General features: G+C 35.3%; 1 protein-coding gene across 6 annotated transcripts in view; it reads left to right on the top strand.

Moving 5' to 3' along the window:
* The window catches only part of KIAA0825 (KIAA0825 ortholog), a 246,300-nt gene that overhangs the window by 44,006 nt on the left and 179,845 nt on the right, over positions 1–22,449 (top strand). For all 6 annotated transcript variants that reach the window (XM_039567661.1, XM_039567663.1, XM_039567665.1 and 3 more), the window contains 2 exons: positions 751–916; positions 6,225–6,894. In XM_039567661.1, coding sequence (XP_039423595.1) covers positions 751–916; positions 6,225–6,894 — 836 coding nt within the window. The remainder of the gene's footprint in view (positions 1–750; positions 917–6,224; positions 6,895–22,449) is intronic.

The following is a 22,449-nucleotide window of genomic DNA, read 5'->3' on the forward strand; positions in this document are numbered from 1 at the left end:
TCCACACAAATAGAAATAAAACAGTTCTAGATGTTCAGTTTTCTTGTGATCTTTACAACTGAAATCACTGTAATAACCTAATGACACGTCTGGTTTCATAAAAAGAGTTATGATTCTAGATGAATGTTAAGGAGTGGATCAGCTCCTTGAAAACAAACTCTTTCAAATACTCTAATGACAAAACAAGAAAGAAAAGGTCTGCTTTCTCGGCACAACTGGCTCTAAAATTCTTTTCAACATTTTCTGTGATGTCAATGGGTCTTTAAGAAGTTATTAATATATCTTATGTTTTATAAAACAACTGCTGATTGCTAAAGAAGCAAAATGACACATTCACCTTTGAATACAGTAGTTGATTCAGTTTATAGTCTCTGCTTTAGCTAATTAAGCACCAAGGACCAGATATTAGGTTGGATAACGTCCCATTCATTAACTACTTTATTAAAAAGAATAGGGTTGTTTGAAAGTGAAGCTGTACATACTCTTGATGACGATGGTACAGTCTGGCCTGAAGGAAATTTTTTTTAGCTCTAGCTCAACTGTATTTAAATGTTAATTGTTAATTCTGCAAATTCAGGTCTTATTTTGTGAGGGTAACTTAATCCATTAATAACAAGGATCTTGATTTTAAGTAGTGTTACCTTAATTTTAAGTAGCTTTTCTTTTTTAAATATGGAATATATAAAATGCTTTTGTCTCCAAATAATGAAGAAAAATAATGTGATTTTTCTTTTTTTCTTTTTCTTTTAGCATAGAAAAGTGTCTTAAAGACCTTCAATCAGATGTAAATGAAATATGTACTGATGAAGTACTACAAAGCACAACTGACTGCATTCAGTGGCTAAATAACTGCAGTTTTAGTTCTCTCAGACCTTCTGCAGACCATGGAGAGCTGCTGGAGTTCCTTAAGACCCTGGTAAAAATTGTTTATTAAAGACTTTAATGTTGGAAAGTCAGTTATAGTATTGGAGGTGGGAGGGTGAGTTCAATTAGTTTTCTCATTTCAGTCTTTGGTGTTGTGGACATAGTTCAGAAATTCATGTTTGCAGCAGGGTTTTATGTTTCCTATTGATCATGCCTTAAATAGATAAACTTGAGACAAAATCTTTTCACAGATGCTACCATATGTTCAGCACTGCTAGCATTGTTTTATAAAACACATGTTGATAAAAAGAATTTGGAAGTTACTGTCTACACTAAGGCTGTTAATGTTACTGCATGTTTTTCACTTGTATCAGTATGAATGTAACTCATCTAGTATATGTTATTGTCCTTTATGCATTATTTAAGCATAAACTTCCTACCTTCTATGTGACCAGAGGAGTAGGTGGTAGATGCCCCATCCCTGGAAATGATCCAGGCCAAGTTGTAGCCTTATCTAGTTGAAGATGTCCCTGCTCATTGTAGGAGGATTGTACTAAATGAGCTTTAAAGTCCCTTCCAATTCAAATGACTCTATGATTCTATACTTCCCAATTAGAAATGTGGGAACTACAACTTTTGTCCTACCAAGTTATACAACGAGATGCAACAAGAAATCAAATTTCACTTCAATGCAAAGTTCCATCATTTTAGAGGGTATTTTTATCCAAAATTTTTATTAAAAGTTTACATTTGAAGATATATGTGGAAATGGAAGTCTGGAAAATTGAATTGGCAAGGAAAGTGAAGGTTGATACCTCACTAAATTATGGTTTTCAAGTTTATATGTAAAAAAAAAAAAAAAAAATATATATATATATGTGCATTTGATATTAGACATATATATGAGGTTAAAACATATAAACAGTATCCAGTGATTATTCTTTGTCACTTCCATGTCATGCTTTAGCTGTAGACCATGAATAACTTATAGGCCAAGATTAGCTGTCAAGGAAGAGCAAAACTGTAAAGAAGTGAAGTGTTTTCTCTGGCTCGAGCACAAGCTTCATAAAATCACCTCTTCTGTTTTTTTAACTCTTAGAACTCTTGTTGCTCTTTCAGTTACCCTTGATTTCACTGGATATTGACCTGTGTCAAATGAGGAAGTAACTTTTAGAGACACCAGGTCTTTAATGTTCATGTGGTGAAGAGTGATTTTGTTCTCTTGTGACAAAGATGATTAGTATGAATGCTGTTGTTAATCCCACTCAAGGGTGTCAGAGACTGCTACATGTCATACTTAATCTAGATGAAATTAGAGAATCCCAGAAAAAGCTGTCTATGAAGTTCTTTCCTTCAGAAGTCTTCCTTAGTCCACTTAGATCCTTACTGAATTCCCTCAGAAGGTGGCATGGCAATGATGACTTACTTGTGTCCATTCCCTGCTTACTTCCTTCTTCAAGGTCTATTTAAGCCATATGCCTGAACACCAGATGGCGGCATTTGTTTGGAAAACACTAAAATGTCCCCGTCTCAGGAATATCTCATACAAAATGTGCTTTCTAGCTCTCCAGCTTCCCAGGAGTTTACTAACTGCATGACAGTCTTGCTGTGAGCTGTAGTATCCAGTTAAGCCTTGAGAATGGCTCTGTGGCAGGCTGCTAAACAGACAGCAAAGTGAGAAGCCTGAAAATCTCAATTCTGCACAGTTTATCATGAAAACATTTTTGGAGCTCAGGAACTCAGACATCACTATTTCCAGGTTTATGGCTCCTTAGATAATCCAGCATGTTGTGTAGATGGGATAACAGATGAAGTCTATCTGTATCTGTAGTACTGACTGTACTACAGTCTGTTTGTAAGTAGTTATATTTACAGTAGATAATCTCAGTTCCATAAACAGGTCTGCAGTAAACTATTTTCAGTAATATTCAGCATTAATGAGATTGTTATGATCTGACCTTTCTTAAATGTATATCTCTATCCATTGAACTACTTAATTTCTTCTTTCATGCTTTTAATTAAGTATATATAATTCATATTCAGTAACAGGAACCTGCTTTCTACTCCTATTCATTGTTATTCTTTATTATGCGTGTTTATTTTGTTAGAAATTTTGTTTATCCTTTAAGCTGCTGGGACAATTAAAAAACTGCAAAGTTCTTTTTGGGCTTTGGCTGGGGTGCTGTGTTTAGGTTTATTGATATTATCATGCATTTTTAAACTCTTACCAAAATACCAAGAGCTTCTTCATGATGGCTGAAAATGTTAATTAGGTGAAATTTTGTCATTCTGTGTACTGTCTTGTAACTAAATATTTAAAAGCTGAATATGTGCACTAACACATTTTCATTAAATTCTCTTCCTAATGGCAGATTCTTTTTTTAACCAAGCCTTCATCTTACTGTACTCTTTTATTGATATGGTAGTACTCCATTCTAGGCAGTACTCCAGTTGGTAAACTGCAACTAGTTGTCTGTATGTTATTGTTGTCACTGACTTTCTGTGCTCATAAGAGAACTTTTTATGCTTCTCCAAACCTTTGGATACTAATTTGGATCTTTTTCTCCTGAATAGTGTCGGCAACATCTTTATAGGTTAATTTTTAAATTGAAAACCTATATCAATATGGGCAAATTTTGAAGACACTTAATGACACTTTTCAGAGCTTCAAAGTTCGCTTCAGGTACCCTTTCAGAGTAACACTAAATCTAAAATGGCATCTGCAAGCTCCTATTTTTAATGCTTTAGTTTAAATTACCAAGGGCTTGAAACAATCCTTACATATATAAAAATATTTCTGTTTTGCCTTAAAAAGCAGCAGTAGGGATTTGCTTGGAAGATCATTTGGATTCACCATCGAAGGCATCAGGTCCATGCACTGTTTTGACAGCTTCTCTTGCTTTGTACATCTCAGAAGGTAGTATTTGAGCATGATTCATTAAAAAAAAAAGTAACACTTAAAGTCCAGAAGTCTACGTGTCAAGAGGCAACTTTTCAACACAGTGCTTAGTGATCAGGGTTTCAGCTTACACTTTGAGACACATTTTTCTTTGGGGCCACAAAACTTTATAGAATACTTCAGCAGATAATAGAAGAAAATCTGATCAGTGTTATGTATATGCATATTGATGTGTATGATTTAAGATTTTCACTAGTTGCACATATTTCTATTACATGCACATGTTTTTATAGGATGATATTCAACTGATTTCCTTTATTATTCTTTCATGTCTTTCCTGCCTGTAAGTAAAAAGAATTAATAAGAGTTGTTTTGAAATAAAGATATAAAATGGAAGAAAAATAGGTAGTATATTTTTTTAAGACTTTCTTTATAAGAAGAAATCATGCTCCCAGTCTGTTATTCAGAATTAGGTACTGTACTGAAAGTGTTTTATTTTATAATTTTTGTCAAGAAACACTCCAGAGGGCAACAGAAAGGTTAAACCCTCTAAGCTATGTAACAGGTTTGAAACATCCAGACCAAAGAGTAGGAGTTCTGATTTTAAAAATTTTTGTGACTCTAAAGCATAATTATCTATTGATAAAAGCTTGCTACAGTGGAAAAATTAAAAGATTTTGCATTCAGAATTTGTTATATTTGTGCAATACCATACTCAGTCTTGAATAATTTACCACTCTTTCAAAATGGGAACAGAAATAAAACTAATACTTTCTTAAAATACTGTAAGTTAAATGAATCAGTAATTCTGAAGGTGAAAGGTAGCAATGGTTTCTTTACCAGCCTTGCTTTATAGGGTGGAGTATGACTTGGAGATTGTGCTGGTTTCAAGTGGCTAGTACGGGGTTATGTTTTGGATTTGTGCTGAACACAGAGTTGATAGTGTGATGTCTTTGTTATTGCTGAGCAGGGCTTAGACAGAGCCAAGGCCTTTTCTGTTTTTAGTGCAGCCATGCTGATGAGGAAGTTGGGGGTGCATGGGAAGGTGGGAGGAGACACGGCTGGGACAGGTGACTTAAACTGACCAAACGGATATTCCAGACCATGTGACATCATGGTCTATATAAAGTGGGGAGAAGAAAGAAGTCAGGTACATTTGGAGTGATGGTGTTTGTCTTCCAAAGTAGCCATTACATGTGATGGGGCCCTGCTCTCCTAGATATGGCTGAACACCTGCCTGCTATTGGAAGCAGTGAATTAACTCCGTGTTTTGCTTTGCTTGTGTGCACAGGTTTTTGCTTTCCCTCTTAAACTGTCTGTCTCTCAACCCATGAGTTTCATGGCTTTTACCCTTCCAATTCTCTCCCCAGTTCTGCCGGTGGGGGAGTGAGCAAATGGTTGTGTGGGGCTTGATTGCTGGCTAGGGTGAAACTATGACAGAGACCCAGATAAAGGACATGACTGGAATGAACCCCCCTCAGGTGGCTTGCCACAATGCTTTTCTCTGTTGGAGAGAAGCAATGGGAGGTGAAGGAGCAAGTGAGAGGGCTTCTAGATTCTCATTCACTTAAGGCTTTCCTACTGAAACTAAGAAAATCAAGAATGCCACCAATTTCACTTGGTTTTCTTGTGATGATAGTATTGAGCTGTGACAAGAGGAGCTTCCATTTGCTGCATGACCTCTTGAAGCTGAAGCAGCTCTAAGGTCAGAGATCCTAGCCCTGGACTGAGAGAGAGCTCTTCAGTCTTGAATGAAGAAGGAACAGCAGCCATGTTATTCATTTGCTTTGTTAACTGACTGCCTTCTCCAACCCATATTGTATAGATGCATATAGAGGTCACTATATTGTTAGTATATACCAGTATAGTATAAACCAGTCTGCATCTTGGTTTGATGGGATACACAGCTGCTTATTCTTCTGTCCTATGTGATCTAAGCCTCTTTAATTCTTAACAAGTTCTCAGTTTCAATTCTTTAAGGGAATCCTGGGAAGGCTGTTTTATCCTTAGAATGGCCTTTTTGATGGTTGCCTGCTGAGCCATAGAAAGTGACCATTTTATAAATTCCTTGCTTGGTTTTATGAGAAAAACATGTTATTATCTGTGTAAATCTTAAGTAATTTTTCATACAGTTTTCTTTCAAATATGTGTATCTGTGACCACAACAAAAAGGCTGCCAAGGGTTTCTGTTGAACTATGGTCTAGAACTGATTGAGAAAAGAGGTTGGGGATTTAAGAAAGATGAGAAGAGGAATGTGAGATATTCGCAGAGGTAGACAAGAAAATTAATTCACATATAAATCCTGTTATTCACAGGTTTTATAATTCCTGTTGCTTACATATCTTATTTGCTGTTAAGATAGTATTGGAAACACAGTTTTTAATCTAGTATGAAGTTGTTAATTTAATGAACCAGAATTAACAAAAATTTCTAAAATATTGTCTGATTTACCTTTGTTAGCAACGTCTGCTGAAGAATGAGAAAAATCAAGAGGAAATGGTACTTCACTTCCTTCTGGATCTCTCTAGTCAGTGTGGTGTCTCATTTCCCTGTACTGCAAGCGGGACGTCTTTTGAGTTAACATCAACCCTTCATACCATTCAGGATGATTCAGCTGTGGATGTGAAATCTCTTTGGGATGACGTGAGATTGCATCTTCGACAATTTTTAGTAAATAGACTGCAAAGTCAAGAAGAAGCAAACACAAATGCTTTGCAACAACAAATGGAGTTTAAAACTCAGTGTGTAGAGCAGCTTCTGTTTCTTTATCCTAAATCAGAAGTCTTAATGAAGTATCAAAATATGCAGAATAAACTGGTTAGTGATCTTCTACAGAACTGTATTTTGTCTAGTTGTGGTGAAACGAATTTTGATAAGGTGGTTCATGGTTACCAAAGTTCCATACCCAGATTGTGCACAATGATAAAAGAGGATTTGTATATACTGAGTGGAACTATTGGTCCATCCTCATCATTAAAGTTTATTAATGAAACTTACCTGGATACCATCACTGAAGAAATGACAGTTCTTCTTGAAAGACTTTGTGAGCTGCAGTTCAAAGAAAATGCTCTACATATAGTTAAAGCAAACAAGATTTCAAAGAAGCATAGAGGAACAGTTCATGCTGTGGGTTAGTAGTCTTATTTTATGTTCTTTGTAGTTAGATATTATTTTAATTCTGCTACTTTTTTTTTAATATACTTGTTTATTTTCTATGAAGAGAGAGACCTGAAATTATTAATTACGGCTTTATGTTTTAAACATATTACTGCAGTTGAATTCTAGACTGTGTCAGAATTGTGATGTAGGAGTGAGAGTAAATCATGTAATTTAACAAAACCCCATTATAATCCATTGGATAACACTGACATGTCATAGTAATTTTTCTCAGCCTGATTTATTCCAGCTGCTGAAATATGTACTAGAAAAAGAACTCTTTAATCCAGATTTAAATAAACACAACTCTTCTGTCTTCTACCCCTACTTTTTTTTTTTTCAAATTGTCAGACATTTAAAGGAGGTTATAGGAAAGACTGTACAGTAATGAAACAGATACTGATTCACACATCAGAGCTAACCCAAAAGATTACTATGCAGGTTCTAATTCTCAAACTAAGAAACAAACAAAAAACCCATTTATATTTTGTAGTCTTGTGAAAGTACAGGAAGTTAGAGTTAATACCACCTGGTCATTTCTTCTTGTTCTATGAAATGTTAAACAGGAAAGGAATGTGTTATTGATGTAGTATTTTCTATATTTTCTTTTTGCAGTTTTTAAGCCTGATGTGCTAATTTCCAAAGGGAAGAATCAGTCCTTTGGAAAAAATAATACAGAATAGAAACTTTCATAATATAATTACACAATTGTATGTAATTGCTTTTTCAATGCAGTGTTTTGAGCACACCTCTGTGTAGGAGCTGTTTGTTTAAAGCATAGCTTTCCATAAAGTGAATTTGCAGACAGAAAATATTAAAAGTTTAGAATCATGTGAAAAATACAGAAACAGAAGATCTTTGGATTGTGCAGTGTAGAAAAAGGATAAGTGAGATGATAATTTGTCAGGTGTATACAGAAGAAAATTACACACTTCTGAATTTTAAAGTCAGCGTACATGTTAGTGTACGCCAACTAAAAATTCCAGTGGAAGAAATGCAAAGATAATTTTTCAACAGGAACTGAATATGGAGAAATATTGGTACATATGAAAGACAAGGGAAAAGGCATGCAGACAAAGTAAGTTGAAAGGATGAGAAGTTCAGTGTATATACTAGTGGGATGGAGTGTTGGTGGAAAACAATGAGAAGAAGTAGTGTCAGAGTACTGTTGCGATAAGAAAAACCAAGAAATATGTCTTTGAAATACATAGTGAGATGGGAGTCAGCAAAAGGATTCACTAACAAAAAAAATTTACCTGTAGTGAACAGAAGTTTGTAACTTAATTTTTCTTTCAGTCTCAAAACAGCCCACAAAGATGCAGAAGTTCAGTTTTCTCCATTTTACATCTAAAACACGGAGTTTAAAATGATCACAAATGTGTTTCTCTGAAAAACCTTACTTTAACTCTGTATTACAAGAAGGAAGAGAACAGTCATTCAATCTATTAATACAGTACTTCCTCTGCTTAAATTTTTTTTGTCACAGGATGTGACTTCGCATGTTTTTGTGCCAGTACGTCTATCAGTATGGACTTCCAGTGCATATTTCTTTTGTATATTCAAAAAACCAGAGGAAGATGAAAATAAACAAAGTAAATATTAGGACTTGCTTGCAACTTTAAAACATTTTAGGCAATTAATTTAAATTTTAAAAATAATTCCTCTCTTTCATAAATATTAGAGCAGATTTTAATTTTTATTGAAAATTCATTAAATGTCATTTGCAGGTGCAGCAGCTGTCTCCTTAGCACTCATAAAATGTGTTTAGAATTGCTGTTTGTTAATGTCATTTAATTCTCAAAATTACTTTCTTCACAGGGGCTGTCATGCTCATGTCTTCATATTATTTTACTTCAAGAAGTTATTATGGGCAGTAGGTATTGATTTGACTACAGTTTTCTACTATTGTTAGCAGTTTTCTGCAGAAAACTGCCCATAAGGCACAAATAGTGAAATCAGCAGGCTAAAACAAAATACGAGGTCCGAGTTGTGAAGTTTTGAGTGTGATTTGGTTTTTTTCGTTTTCTGGACATATCATAGCCTATTATTTGGTATTATTCATCAACTCAAGCAAAAATTATCTTTGTATCATTACTAGAACAGTTATTACCGAGTAGGTTATTTGTATATGAGCTCATACGTGAAAAGTCCTTTTTGGAAAGAGATTTCTTTCCTGTAAGTGTATGAATATACTACAGTTGTACCAGACTAAGAGACAAAAAGGCATTTTTTCCTTTAGAATTAAAATATTCAGAAGGTAGTTCACAGTGAAATAACTATTTGGGAAATATTTTAAGAGGTTTGTAATGGTGGACAGGTTCTTAATTTCAAGTGACTTTTCCTGCTTGGAACTCTTAAATTCTGGTACTTTGTTGCCCTCCCACAAATTCAAGTGGAAATCTATTTTTGCATAGATTAGGTTAAAAGACAGCTTTAATAGATTACTTTGACAGTCATACCCAGTTTACCAAGTACCAAAAGAACCTCGTGCATAAATATGGAGGGAAGGACAGAAAGAAATTTTTTTTCTTGGCTGAAGGACAGGTGTGTTTCTTATTTTTGATGCATGTTGCCCTCTGGGAGCCCTCAAACCAGCACATTTCAGAACATCCAAATAATTTAATCTAGCGCATTCAATTGGGACTGTTATCCCAGAGGTGATAGAAGGGTTTGTGTTTGCTTACTCCATCCTCAGGGTAATGTGTTTTTTGGTTGATGCTTGTTGTGGGTTTTATTCATAAGAACTGCTGTAATTGATCCTACTATATAGCATAGGAAAAAACCCACAGAAAATAATGAAACAGTGCCAGAACCTCAGAAAACTTTCTATAAACATCCTTTTTCTTCTGGGAAAATAGAGGTAGTCTATAACAAGCTTTAAGAGAGTTATGTTTAAAATATTTCATATATAATAATCTATTTGTGAAGTAAGGAATTAACATTTTTCTTTTCATACTGTATTAGAGCAGTTATTTGTGAAGTACTAGAAAGAGTTTGTTTCCGTTTAACAGTACCTAGGAAGTGTGTAGCTTGACAGAGAAGCTGTCAAAATGGCATGTGAAAAGAGGCAAATTTTTGGAACTCAAACAGAAGAAGGAACAGCATCTTCAATTGCCAACTCTAGTGGAGGCAGGTGGTTTTATGTTACAGCTTGATCCTCTTACCTCTTAAATCTGTGCCTCATTACCTTTAACTGCAGGATTCGGCCGATAGTATTTGGGCTGTTATTGTAGGAGGTTTTTATGTAACATGAATTATAATTTCTTGGTGTACTCTCAGAACATAATCAGTGTTTCCAACCTGCTAGAATAATATGCAAGGAATGTTTCCCAACCCACCCCCTCAAGGTTTTTAGGTTTTTAATGGGACTTTGTTGTTTCAGACTTTCTATCATATTAATCATTTGCATCTTTCAAAAGTTTATGTAATGTTGTGGTATTTAAAAATATACTAAAAATATCTGTTGACAACACTTAGCATGGAAGGAATCACAGGTGGTTTTTCAGATTATCTCTAAATGATTTTTTGCTTCAATTTCCAATGTGGTATTTCTCGGAAATTATTTGCTGTAAGTCTACTGAATGTGTATTGTAGTTTTACCTTCTGAACCTTTTTTGTGTTCCTTTGTTTGCAAAAATGTTAAGCTAGTTTAATCAGGCATTACTAACCTGTGTTAATTTGACATCTGTTAGATGAAGAAACAGCTACTCTTACAGGTGGTAAGACATCTGCCAAAGAAACTTAAACCCCTTGGAATTACGAACAGCTTATGTATTAGTGGAAGGTTTTCTTTGGTTTTTTTTATATAGTTTTTGTATATAAACAGAGTATAAATACTTAAGTAGACTAATTAGCTGGTTTTTTTAAATTTTCTGTGGTTAAAACTAAACAGAAATCAGAGCTTTGAGTTTTATTTTTTCTGACATATTCAAATTGATTGGCTTAATATTTTTAAATAGTCACAAACTTTCCAGAGACCCTGAAACATTTAAAATCATAAATGAACTTTGTTTTTAAAAACTGAGGCAATAGATACTGTGTTCCTAAATATCAGTTGTTCATTATTTTTCAGAAAATATTATTGCAAAGTGGAGGTAAACTTAAGTGATGCAGATTTGACTAAGCACATTTTTAGCTAGAAAATAATTAAATTACCTTCAGAGATATACTTTAATATTAATGTATTACACTTTTTCGCCACTATATATCCCTTTAGTTAGATGTACAGCAGGCTTCCTTTCTCTTTTCTTTCTTCAAAATATAATCAGCTTCCATTCTATTATAAAGATATATTCAAATACAAACTGTGATTTAAATTATTATATTTTAAACTTATTAAGTGTTCATGAGTTCCTACAGAATACATTGTGTTTGTGGAACACCTAGTATGAATATGCCATATATCTAAACTTGGATAGAGGGACTCAGTATCATTTATAGGAGCTGCATTTGTGCAGTGGAGTTGTGAGAGCAAGAAGAGAAACAGGCTCTGGAGTAACTTGTTGAAATGAAGACAACTTCGGGATGTTAAATTAAAGTACTTGATAAGGAAAATCTATTTTAAGCTCACTTATATATTCCCAGCTGAAGATGCTGAAGAGCTAACTTGAAAGATATTTGCTGAAGAGCTAACTTGAAATATGAGTTTTGGGTTTTGCACATTTAACTTAAATTTGATTTCTCTACTAAGTTTATGTGCATATGGTTTTATTCCCCCTAGTTTATACTTCCTCTTTTTGAAATTAGGAACTTTAGTTTCAGACTTGCTTTTAGCCTTCCGTATAATTTACATTTACTTGGTTTGTGATCTCATAAGCCACCATTATGGCCTACAACCAATCTTCCATGATTTTTGTCTTTTCTATCAAAAATACGCCTAAAATAATATTAATACTTGCTGATTTAGTAACTGCATGATTAAAAAACTGTTCACATCTGACATTAATTAGGACTCAATAGCTTTAGTATAATTTATCTCCAATTTATATCTGGAAATTAAAGAGTTCCAAACTTGGATTAATGTAATTAATATTTATATATTTGCAATGTTTTTGATATTTCTGTACAGATAACGATTTATAGCAGATAATTTACAATATCTGTGCTGTAGTTACAATTGGTTTTCCATTATGTCTTCTTGCCCACAGTCCACTATTTGGTTTTTTAGAAGTATGAGGATGAAAGGGGAAAGTGTTTTAGTCACTTGACTTACTACTGTTCAGTCCTGAAAGTCCTGTTGCATCTTTCTGAAGTGCTGGGAAGGCATGTAACACAAAGTAGTACATATGGATTACAGATGACAATATCCTGTATGACATCCTGCTTCTGCAGATCAAATTCATTCTGTTTGGACTAGTACAAGCAAATTTTCAGTTAAATGTGTAATGTGTTGCTAAGGGCCAAATGTTTAGAATGATGAAGTTTTAGAATTTAATTATGGAAGTTATTTGATGGTTTTTTTCATAAATTTAAACTTCAGAGTATTTGAAGACCCACATAACTACTGTAGTGACTTTTAGACATTTTAAAGGCAAAAATAAGGAAGTTTAACAGAAACTGGAACTTCATCCTCCTTGCTTCCTTGCATGTCCCTCTTCTTGTTTTTTCTTACTTCAGGAGACCCATATAAGCTGCTCATCCCCTCTTGTGAACATGCTGGTTTTGTTCCTTTTTGTGCACAACCAGCAGTATCTTTATGTGCTTCCTTATATTTCTCCCTGCTTGGCATCTCCTTCTGTCTTCTATTTCTACTTTCTCTGTCCCACTGCAGACTACCTGGTAACATAACTTCTATAGGAACAGGGCTTTAGGGACCAATATAAAACAACATGCGGAAAGAATGGTACCTGTGTGCAGTCACCACTGCAACTGCAGCTTCTCTGCACATATACTCACAGAATTGTAAAGGTTGGAAGGGACTTGAAAGATTGTCTGCTTCCAACCCCCCTGCTGTGGGCAGAAACACCTTCCATTAGACCAGCTTGCTCAAAGTTGCATCCAGCCTGGCCTTGAGCACTTCCAGAGATGGGGCATCCACAGCTTCTCTTGGCAACCTGTTCCAGTGCCTCATCACCCTCACAGTCAAGAACTTCATCCTAACATCTAATCTAAAGCTAATCTCTTTCAATTTGAAGCCACTTCCCATTGTCCTTTCACTACCTTCCCTAGTATCTCTTGTAGCCCCTTTAGGTACTGGAGAGGGCTCTGTCTGGAGCCTTCCCTTCTCCATGCTGAACAGCCTCAACTCTCTCAGCCTGTCTTCATCTATGGTGAGGTATGGCACAATCTTCTCCATATCTTTCACAGGTGGAGTGAAAAACCATATGGGTTCCGTCCATGAAAAATGGGGAAGAAACAGGTATCAAGTAAAACTATAGCACTTCTCTCTTATGCATACATAACTTTCACAGAATACATTATGACAACAGTAAAAATGTTACTACATAGGGATTGAGTAAAAATGCAGATACAATCATTAGATGTTTTGCTTTCTGTATACCAGAGATTGCTAATTTTTTATTATGAACCAGTCAACATTGAGATATTCAATAGGTTTAATTGTCACATATTTAAAATAACGGAACAAATAGTGTTGGTGGGAATTTAAAATAGGAAATTGAAATGGAAAACCAGTGGACATACAGATATGATATAGATTTCTGCAGTTGTCTGTCTTCCTTGGGAAGCCTATAAAATTTTGACAGGTATAACAAGATTCCATTACTCAGGGGAAACAAAATAAATATCCTTAAATTTAATATAGGAAATAATGTGCTTTCTAGCTTCTTTGTCACATACTACTTATTTCTTGTCCTTGCAAGTACCATGTTTGATTTCTTCTGCACAATTATATTAAATGGAAATACAAGTAGTCCTGAGGAGAAAATAAAACCATCTGTTTGAACAAGCAGACTTGAAGTTTTAATAAAATGGAAGTACACTTTTAAAGGCCATATGAACATAGTACCTCTAGGACCACAAATGTGTTCCTAGTAGGGAAATGGCATTTTCATAAAGATTACAAAAGCATTAAGCTTGTTACTTTTTAAGCTTATAATAGGGTGAAAGATAACAGTATCTAAGTTACTGAAATCTGGGGTGAACTGACATAGTTGAAAAGCTGGTAGTGTGTCTGAAGACCTTCCATCTTTTTAGAGCAGTTGCTTGAAATTGCTTATTAAGCCCAAATTAGGAAGATGGGCAATGAAATCTCCTTACGGACTCTTTGTCTTATTGAAAATATGCCTGTTCCAGAATTTCATTATCTTGTTGTTTACTTATTAGACTTTGCTTTTCAAATTATTTTAATATTTTTAAACGTTAAATTCTTGATGATCCTTTGGTTTATATTTTTGAAGTTCTTCTACTCAACCTTTTTCAACAGGAATTCAAATCTGTTTGCAGAATTCTGCAGAGATTGAAAGGCTTATAGTGTCATTCTTGGTAATTTTTTTTCCAAAATGTCCACAATTAGCGAACACCAGCTTATTACCGTCCTTTGTACTTTCACAGCATACCTGCATTTTCTTACTCAGAATGAAGAGAGCATTTAACTCACTTTGCTCTCTAATCATTGTAATTGCCTCCGAAGTGTAAAAGGTGAAAACTGATTTTCTCTGTAGTCTGATATTTTGTGAGTGTTCAGAAGTCAATTTGACATCTGTGTACTGTAGTTTTCTGTTTAATAACAAAAAGTGACAAAATCTGAGGGACAATTATGTTGAAAGTCTCTCTTTTACTTCAGAATATGGGCCTGCATGAGGAAGAGTGTGTAGAACTATGGCAGATTTGAGAATACTTCAAAAATGTCTTTAAAATATGCTCGTGCAGTATTGATTCAAAGAAAGTTGTTACAGGAGTCTTTTCATCATTTAAAAACAAGTAATAAATAGTGGTTTATCAGCTCATCCATTAAGAGGTGTTTTAATTGTGTAATCTCAGCTCAGTGAGTGGAAACTTGCATCTGTGCTGACACGTGATTAATCTGTCTTTTGTATATTAGTCTTTCTATGAAATATTTGTTTAAAAATATGAATTTTGAAACATTTTCCTAGAAGTTTTTAAATGGCAGTGTCTGCCCTTTTTTCTATCTGCCTAGATTTATTTTTGATGTTTATATTGCTTGGAAAAATAATCATGAGAACTTTGTGGTGACTTTGCCTGACTAGGATTTTGAAATACAAAGACATAGGAAGCAGAAATAAGAGTATTGACTCCAGCTATAGTTTTTTTATCTTATTTGGAAAAATTAGAACTGGATCTTTTGTATCTTGGAAATTCCAAGGAGTAAGAGAAGCAGAAGTGACGCAGGCATTTAAATCTATTTTTTAAGAAAGTACATAGTATCTAATATCATGCATACACTACAGAAAGGAATGATCAACACTTGATAGAAATTACTTGGTTGAAGATTCCTAACAATCTAATTTGAGTAGAGTGGTTCTGATATAATGAACCAAGCTGTGAGAGACCCAACCATTCATCTGTGAATGTGGATGCAGAAGCATTGAAATTCAGATAGCAGACATTTTTACATTTACAGGCATTAAAGAAATGTAAGGCCAGATTAAAATAAATATGTTAGTTACTGTGTTTTCAAATACACATTAGAATTGTCTTTTATCAGCCAGGTGTTATAAAATGGTTTACAGGGAAACACATGCAACTCCTATCAAAGTTAGACTTCATGAGAAGGTTTGACAGACCTGGCAGTGCCTTTTTTCTCTTCCAGGAAAGACTGAGGAAGATCAACTTTTAGAGTTCTTCAAGGACTCTTATTTCAGTGTACATGCTATTTTCAGTTATTTTCAGCAGGCTTTCTTAGTTTTATGCTCTCTTAAAACACTTTACTTTGGTGTTTTCTGTGTGTGAGTGTGAAGACTTCAGAGAATGTGATAACTCCCTCAGCCCACAGTGTAGGCAAGAAAATCAAAAAATGCGTGTGGAACCAGTTTATGTCATTGGCAAGGCCAGAATATTGTTTCAGATCTCTGAGAAATATTACTAAGAGCATCATTTTGTCATAGGATTGTGGATACAATATTGCTGCTAGCAAGAATTTTCTTGCTGCTTTCTAAGCCCCTGAGATACTTTTCTCTCTCACGAAGAGATTAGCAGACGTTCTATAAACTATGAACCCCTGCGACCTTGCAGAGCTTTGTTTATGGTACAGTAGAAAAATATTTTGACAATGGATGTTTAGGATTTCTAGCCAATCCACCCAGGGGGTTGCTAATCCTTTGTCCAATTAGACTATGAAGAAAAAAGTCTATAAAAGAGTTTGTAAAATAATTAAATAAATCAATCTTGCTGCACAATTCCTGCCTGTTGGATCATCTCTCCTCCCTATGGCTGCGGGATACAGTAGTATAGGATAGTTCATGCAGTTTTCTGAAAAGACTTTTTGTTAATAGTTACTACTTCAGAAGAAATTATGGATTATAGAATAGCACCTAAAATCCCAGTCTTAACTGCTAGAAACAACTGCAATTATTATCTATCTAGAAGTTTTAAAATCATTTTAGTTGAAGGCATGTTTGAAGAATGTCCGCTATTTCAGTATTTTGATAATTATAAAAAAATTATTGGATATGAGCTGCTAAATTCCTTAAATGGATCAGTAAATTAATTAGTTCTAGTGCAGAAACTAAGTAATTAGTTTATAGTTGAATTGTTTAAAATGTCACTGTCAACCAGAAATTGCAGTGTTGTATAATCAGAATGTCTTGTAATTTATTAGAGGCTTTTGAGAATTAAGGAGGAGGTTGAGTCTCTGGTTTCATAGGAAACTGAGATAGGTATCTGTGTATAAAGTAATTTTATTGAACATGATTACAAGGCACTTCATCCTCAAAGTGCTTCAAAGAGTCTGTGGTTTATTCATCAGGGTTGTAAAGGAGCTGTATGCTGTCAAGGAATCAGATTTGTGAGGTCATTTGTTTAAGATTACAGCATAAATTTGATGTCAGAGTGTGATTCGATGTTCTTGTTCTCCATCTTGTGTTTCCAGCACTGGTCTATTCTTTTGTGCATCAGTTGGTCAGTGAACATCATTTACAATTAAAGATTTCATTTTGGCAGACCTACCCATGCAATGTTGACAAAGGACTTCAGCATTTGGCAGCAAACATCTAGCAAGCTGACATGGAATCAACCTTCACTCTGAGGTCAAAACTGATCTCATTTTACTGGGAGGTCATTATGGAGCAGAATTTAATAAATTTTAATCAATTAAATAATTTAAATAAAAAAATTAATCAATTTCAGTTTTAATCAGTTTCATATATAGTGAATCTCTTTCAAAAAATTAGTTTTTACTGAAGTTTAGTAGCTGGTGTGACATATCTCTGTGACACACGCTCAATTAAATATATGCAAATTTATGCATGCTTATCATGTTTATACATAAGTTGAGATCCCTTCAACTGCATCTTTTTGCCACGTGCACAGTATGTATGTATAGTATAAGCACTTATAAAAGTCACGAGGTAATGATGATGTCTAATAAGAACATGTTTACCATTTTTAGATCTGTGACCTTTTTTTTTTTTAAAGGGGACAAAAAATGCCAGTGTGTAGTTTCTTTGTGAAGGCTGCTTTAGCAGATTATCCTGGAACTCCTGGGTTTCACTGCAACTAACAGGGAGCTGCAAAGCAAGACAGGTGTTTAAAAAACCTTAACCACTCAGATAACAGTTTACATCACTAATAGTTCTTTCTTGGTCTGTCAGTTTCAATCAGCAGAGAGCACATGTGATCAGTATATCTGATAAACTTGTCAATGCCTTTTTAAAGCAGGATTCCCCAATCTATTCTATTCAACACTACTCTCTCCTTTCCTTTTTCACCATTTCAAGTAGAATCTTGATAAGACAGAGATACAAGCAGCTGTGTATAGCTAGCTCAGGCTACAACTAATTTGTGCAGAAAAAAATTAAATCAGGAGGTAAATTATTTCATGATTGCTCATTCCCAATAGAGTTGGGCATCATTCTGAAGAAAATATCAAATAATTGGTTTCAGACCATGTCAGACACATGCAATTCCCTTCTCTAATGGCTATGTGAGGTAGGACTAGGCCTCAGGGGTCACCAAAGAACTGAAAATAGCTTAGTGCCAGGCGCAGCAATAGAGAGAGAGAGAGCACATAGGAAATGAAGTGGCAATAAATGCAATCTATAGGGGAAATGTGCTTCACTTGGAATTTAATGTATTGGCTTAGAATCTGGCAGTAAGCCATGCAACAATTGTTTACATTCCTGTCAGCATCTGCATCTGTTCTGCTTTGTAAATGGCACTTATCTTTGAGTGAGTAAATGATGGAATCAATAACAACTGTTAAGGGATTTCCTTTTTTTTTTGTATTCCATAAAAAATTCACGCTACAAACAATGTAGCCTTAGATTAATAAGAAACAGACATTAACAGGGTCAAAGGGATTTGTTTAGGAACATTTTATAGCTTCTTGGGTTTGCAGTAATTGTATCCATGTGACTTGAATGTATCTTGTAACATATCCAAATTAAACTGTTAAAAAAATGCTAGCTTGCAGTAATGAAGATGATTTTTTATAATTATCTTAAGTACTGTGTATAGAAAACTGCTGGCACTGTTTGTAATAATTTAGTTCTGTGTAATACCGTGTATTACATCTGCTATGCAGAAATACTAAGTTGCTTTTTACAGTATGAGCAAATTAGTGATTATATCCAGCAATACCAATTATTTAAACCTAGCAGTTGCATTAAAAATTGTATACCAACATGCAGTTTGAGAAAACTGTGAGCAGATGTCCATAAAAATGGTATATATCTTTACTAAATGCAAATGAAAGAATAATACAACTTATATACAAGCTCTGTTTAGGAGATAGTATGCAGACAAATGCTGTCATAAATGCAAGATTGTTATAATAGTTATAGCGTCACTTAAAAGTTAATATCACTGAGACCTGAGGAACACATTATTGTTAATGGAATTTATGTATGTAAAATTTATGTATGTAACTCCCTGTGCACTGATTTGAAAATTTACCTCTTGGAATACCCCTGTATACAGTGACTGTCAGCAGCTGAGTTTGTGTTGTTTTATTAGGCTATTTCTTTTTGGATTTTAGCAAAATGGTAGTTCCATTTATTATGTATGCAGGTTATAGTTAGATTTTAATTTTAATATTATACTCCTTGCTTTTTATTTTCTTCCTTATATATAGCTTTATTGGATGAAATCCCTGACATTGCCTTCTTGTGTCCCTAGTAGAACATTATTGTAGATATAGCTTTCATGAAATCAAGCCTTAGAAGTGGGGATAGGCAAATTATGTTTAATGTATTGGGAAGGTATTTTATAGTATAATTGTTTAAGAAGATTTTATGCCCTTGGTTCCTGCTGAGGGAGAAATCCCCACTGTAATCACTGAAGAAAACAGTCATTGGGTTGCTTTCCAAGGATTCCACCATGAGTCTCAGAAGCAGTTCAGCCTTGTGGCTCTGTAGGGTGAGTAGTAAAGGCTAATTAATCTGAGAGCAACACCATCATAATGTAGTTATTCTTGAGCACTTAGAGCCAGTTCACTTCTGATGCAGATATTTCCGCACCACACTTTACTGTGTCACATGCCTGGATGAGTTGAAATTAACAGAATTAACCACTCAGTTTTTGAGATGTTGTGAATTTGAAATTCTTTAAAACATTTGAGGTGTCATTCACAAAAAAAAAAAAAAAAAAAAAAAAAAAAAAAAAGAAAAAAAAATAATAACAAAGGTTACATTTAGCTTATGGATCTCATTCATACATGTTTTCTTATGCACTTTGAACTTTTAAATGCCTCCAGGTTATAACCAGGGAAGTTGGAACACTTTTTTTAATGATTTCAAGAGCTACAGCTTTGAGGAAAATATCACTTTTGAAACTTGCTGTAAAATCATAAGTTAGTAGATATACACAGGTCATCTAGATCTAACTTAGCCTTATTTTTCATGCTTCCTCCTTTTCAGAGATGAGGGAAAGTCTTTAAAAGTGCTAAGATAAAGGCAGATGCCTTGCTACTGAATTTAAGTGCTTAGGAGAAGGTCAGATACAATAATCAAGTGCTTTATAAAATGTCTTTCACTCTATGTTGCTTGAAAAATGTTTTAATTACCTTATTAGCTGTCTTAGAATTCATATGAGCACCTCTCAACTTCCATCACTGGTGAAGTGAAATTCCATGATACCATCTGTCCAGCTACATCCAGCCAACTGGTCTCTGGTAAAATGGACGGCTTTATCCTTCTACAAGGGTGGCATGTCCTTCAGATCTTAGAAAAGTTTCTTCAGCTTCAATACACTCTGCTAAAATGAAAGGCCAAACTTGAAAACAGTACCCCTAGTTTCTCCAGTATTGTATAACTGCATCAGCTGCCTTGGCACCAGCACACAAACCTTGCACAAGTTGATCGACATTGAGTGTTAGTTTTACTTGGGCCTTCTTCTTCTATAAGAAAAGCTCTCTAAGAGTAACCTTGTTTGGGTTGACAGACTTCTGCTGCCTGTTTTTTGATAGTTGGGATGGTAAATCAGCATGCCTGAAGAAATTAAATATCCTTTAGGTCGCCTCTGCCTCTATGTGGTAGGAGCTCAAGAGTACAAATTATCTAAAGTAGAGATGTTTATTGCATTAAAGTTTTGAGCTTCTTCCTTTGCTTCATTCCAGTTTTGTGCAATGAACCATCAACATTTATTTACTCGCTACAAATAAATGCAGTGCAGGTTCAAGTTAATTAAAGTAATTTTTTTGTTCTCCCTCCTGTCCCCAGATAGAGAACTGCAATCTAGATAGCAAAAGCCTCAAGTACACTCTTCTTTCCTCTTAGCAAAATAGTTGTGCTGTCCTCCATGAAGCAGAAAGACAATTTCCCAGTTTTTCTGAGGTTTTTATCTGAAAACTCAAGTTCCTTGAGAGCTATGCAACAAAGCCTTGTGTGCACTAGTGAGCCTTAAGGCCCTGACCAGCCTTTTCAGGGACCTACACCGCAGCCTTCTCCAGAGATCTATTTCAGCTGCACCGGGTTCCTCAGTCCCTGCCTGACCTACATCACAGGTGTCCTGATGTTCATCTCCCCCAGAGCTGTGGACCCCATTGATTCAATTTTCCTGCCTTGAGCTTGAACTTGCCTTATCACCATGATTCCTCTGAATGGGCACTGACTGGTCACTGAACTTTGCCTGACTTGTGGTTTCCTTCACCAGACCAGATCCAAACTCAAAATGGTGAATAAGCTTCCTGACTCGACCTCACGTTTGTGTCATCACCATGAACTCGGCTGATGATCTTGACTCTTGGTTGAAGCCTATCATCTCAGGGTCTGCCTTGCTTAGGATCTGCAGGATGGGGCCCTGGCTGGCAAGGAGTCTGTCCAGCTGGCTGTATTATCATGCTTTACTCCCTGTTCCTCAAGTAACAGTCAGACTTCAGTGGTCCCTGACACTGTGCTTGGTTTGAATCTTTTTTTTGGAGCTAAAGGTAACTCATTTTCCTGGCTTAGGATGTTTCTGCTGGCAGATTCAGCCCCCAGAGCAGTTTAGAAATCATCAACATAGGCACTGGTTTTGTACAGCAGTGTTGGTGTGTTTCTTGTTCTGCAGAGATGGAAGCCTAAAGCTGTATTCAGGAGCTCGGAACCTTTTCTTACTTCTCTGTGTTCGTTTAGGTCCTGATCTCAACTCTTTTTAGAGCAATATTTGCAAAATCAGCTCATTGGCATATTGACAAAGGCTGTACCTCTCTATAGCTTCTGTACCAGCCCTTTTTTCCCTTTTCAGAAATTATTCTCTCTAGGTATTGCTTTAGCAGGAAGCCAACATGTCCTGTTGCTAGGAAGTGTTATAGAGGTCCCATTAGTGTTTGTCTGTATCCAAAGATCCTGCTGCAGGTATTTCCTTGTATAAGGACTACAGGAATTGAAGTCAGACATGCGGAAAAAATCAAATTTAGCAGAACAATGGTAGCAAATTGCAGGTGGCTCAGGAAGGAAGTTGGTTTGTATCATGTAACTTCCTTCATGTTCCTTTCTATCCTGCAGTTAGAGTGGAATGCCATTGCTTAACTGATTCATGGCTGGCTGAGATCAGCTTCATGTGCTGTATGGTCCACAGAGGACCATACAGCCACCCTCTGTATGGTCCTCTGTGGATTGGATGGGATGCTAACAACAATTTCAGACCATTTTCATTACAGAGGGGTGCTTCTCTTGCTGTAGTCTCACCTGGGTAAATGAGTTATGTTAGTTTTATGACTAACACTCTAAGTCACAGTCCATTCAGTAACTTTTTCAGAGTAACCATACTCCACTCTGTGAATATGGCCAATTTTCCTCAAAACAACTTGAAGTCACTAAGGTTTGGTTGAACATATATTACAGTCAGTCCTCATGTCTATTTCACGTCTGTCCACATGGAGACATTCTCTTCAAGGCAATCTTCTATGAGATTTATAAACCTGTTTTGAGATTTTCTCTATGTCATCACATTGGCTGCTTTGGTCTTAGCT

This window comes from Corvus cornix, chromosome Z (genome assembly GCF_000738735.6).
Source record: "Corvus cornix cornix isolate S_Up_H32 chromosome Z, ASM73873v5, whole genome shotgun sequence".
NCBI classification, from domain to species: Eukaryota; Metazoa; Chordata; class Aves; order Passeriformes; family Corvidae; genus Corvus; species Corvus cornix.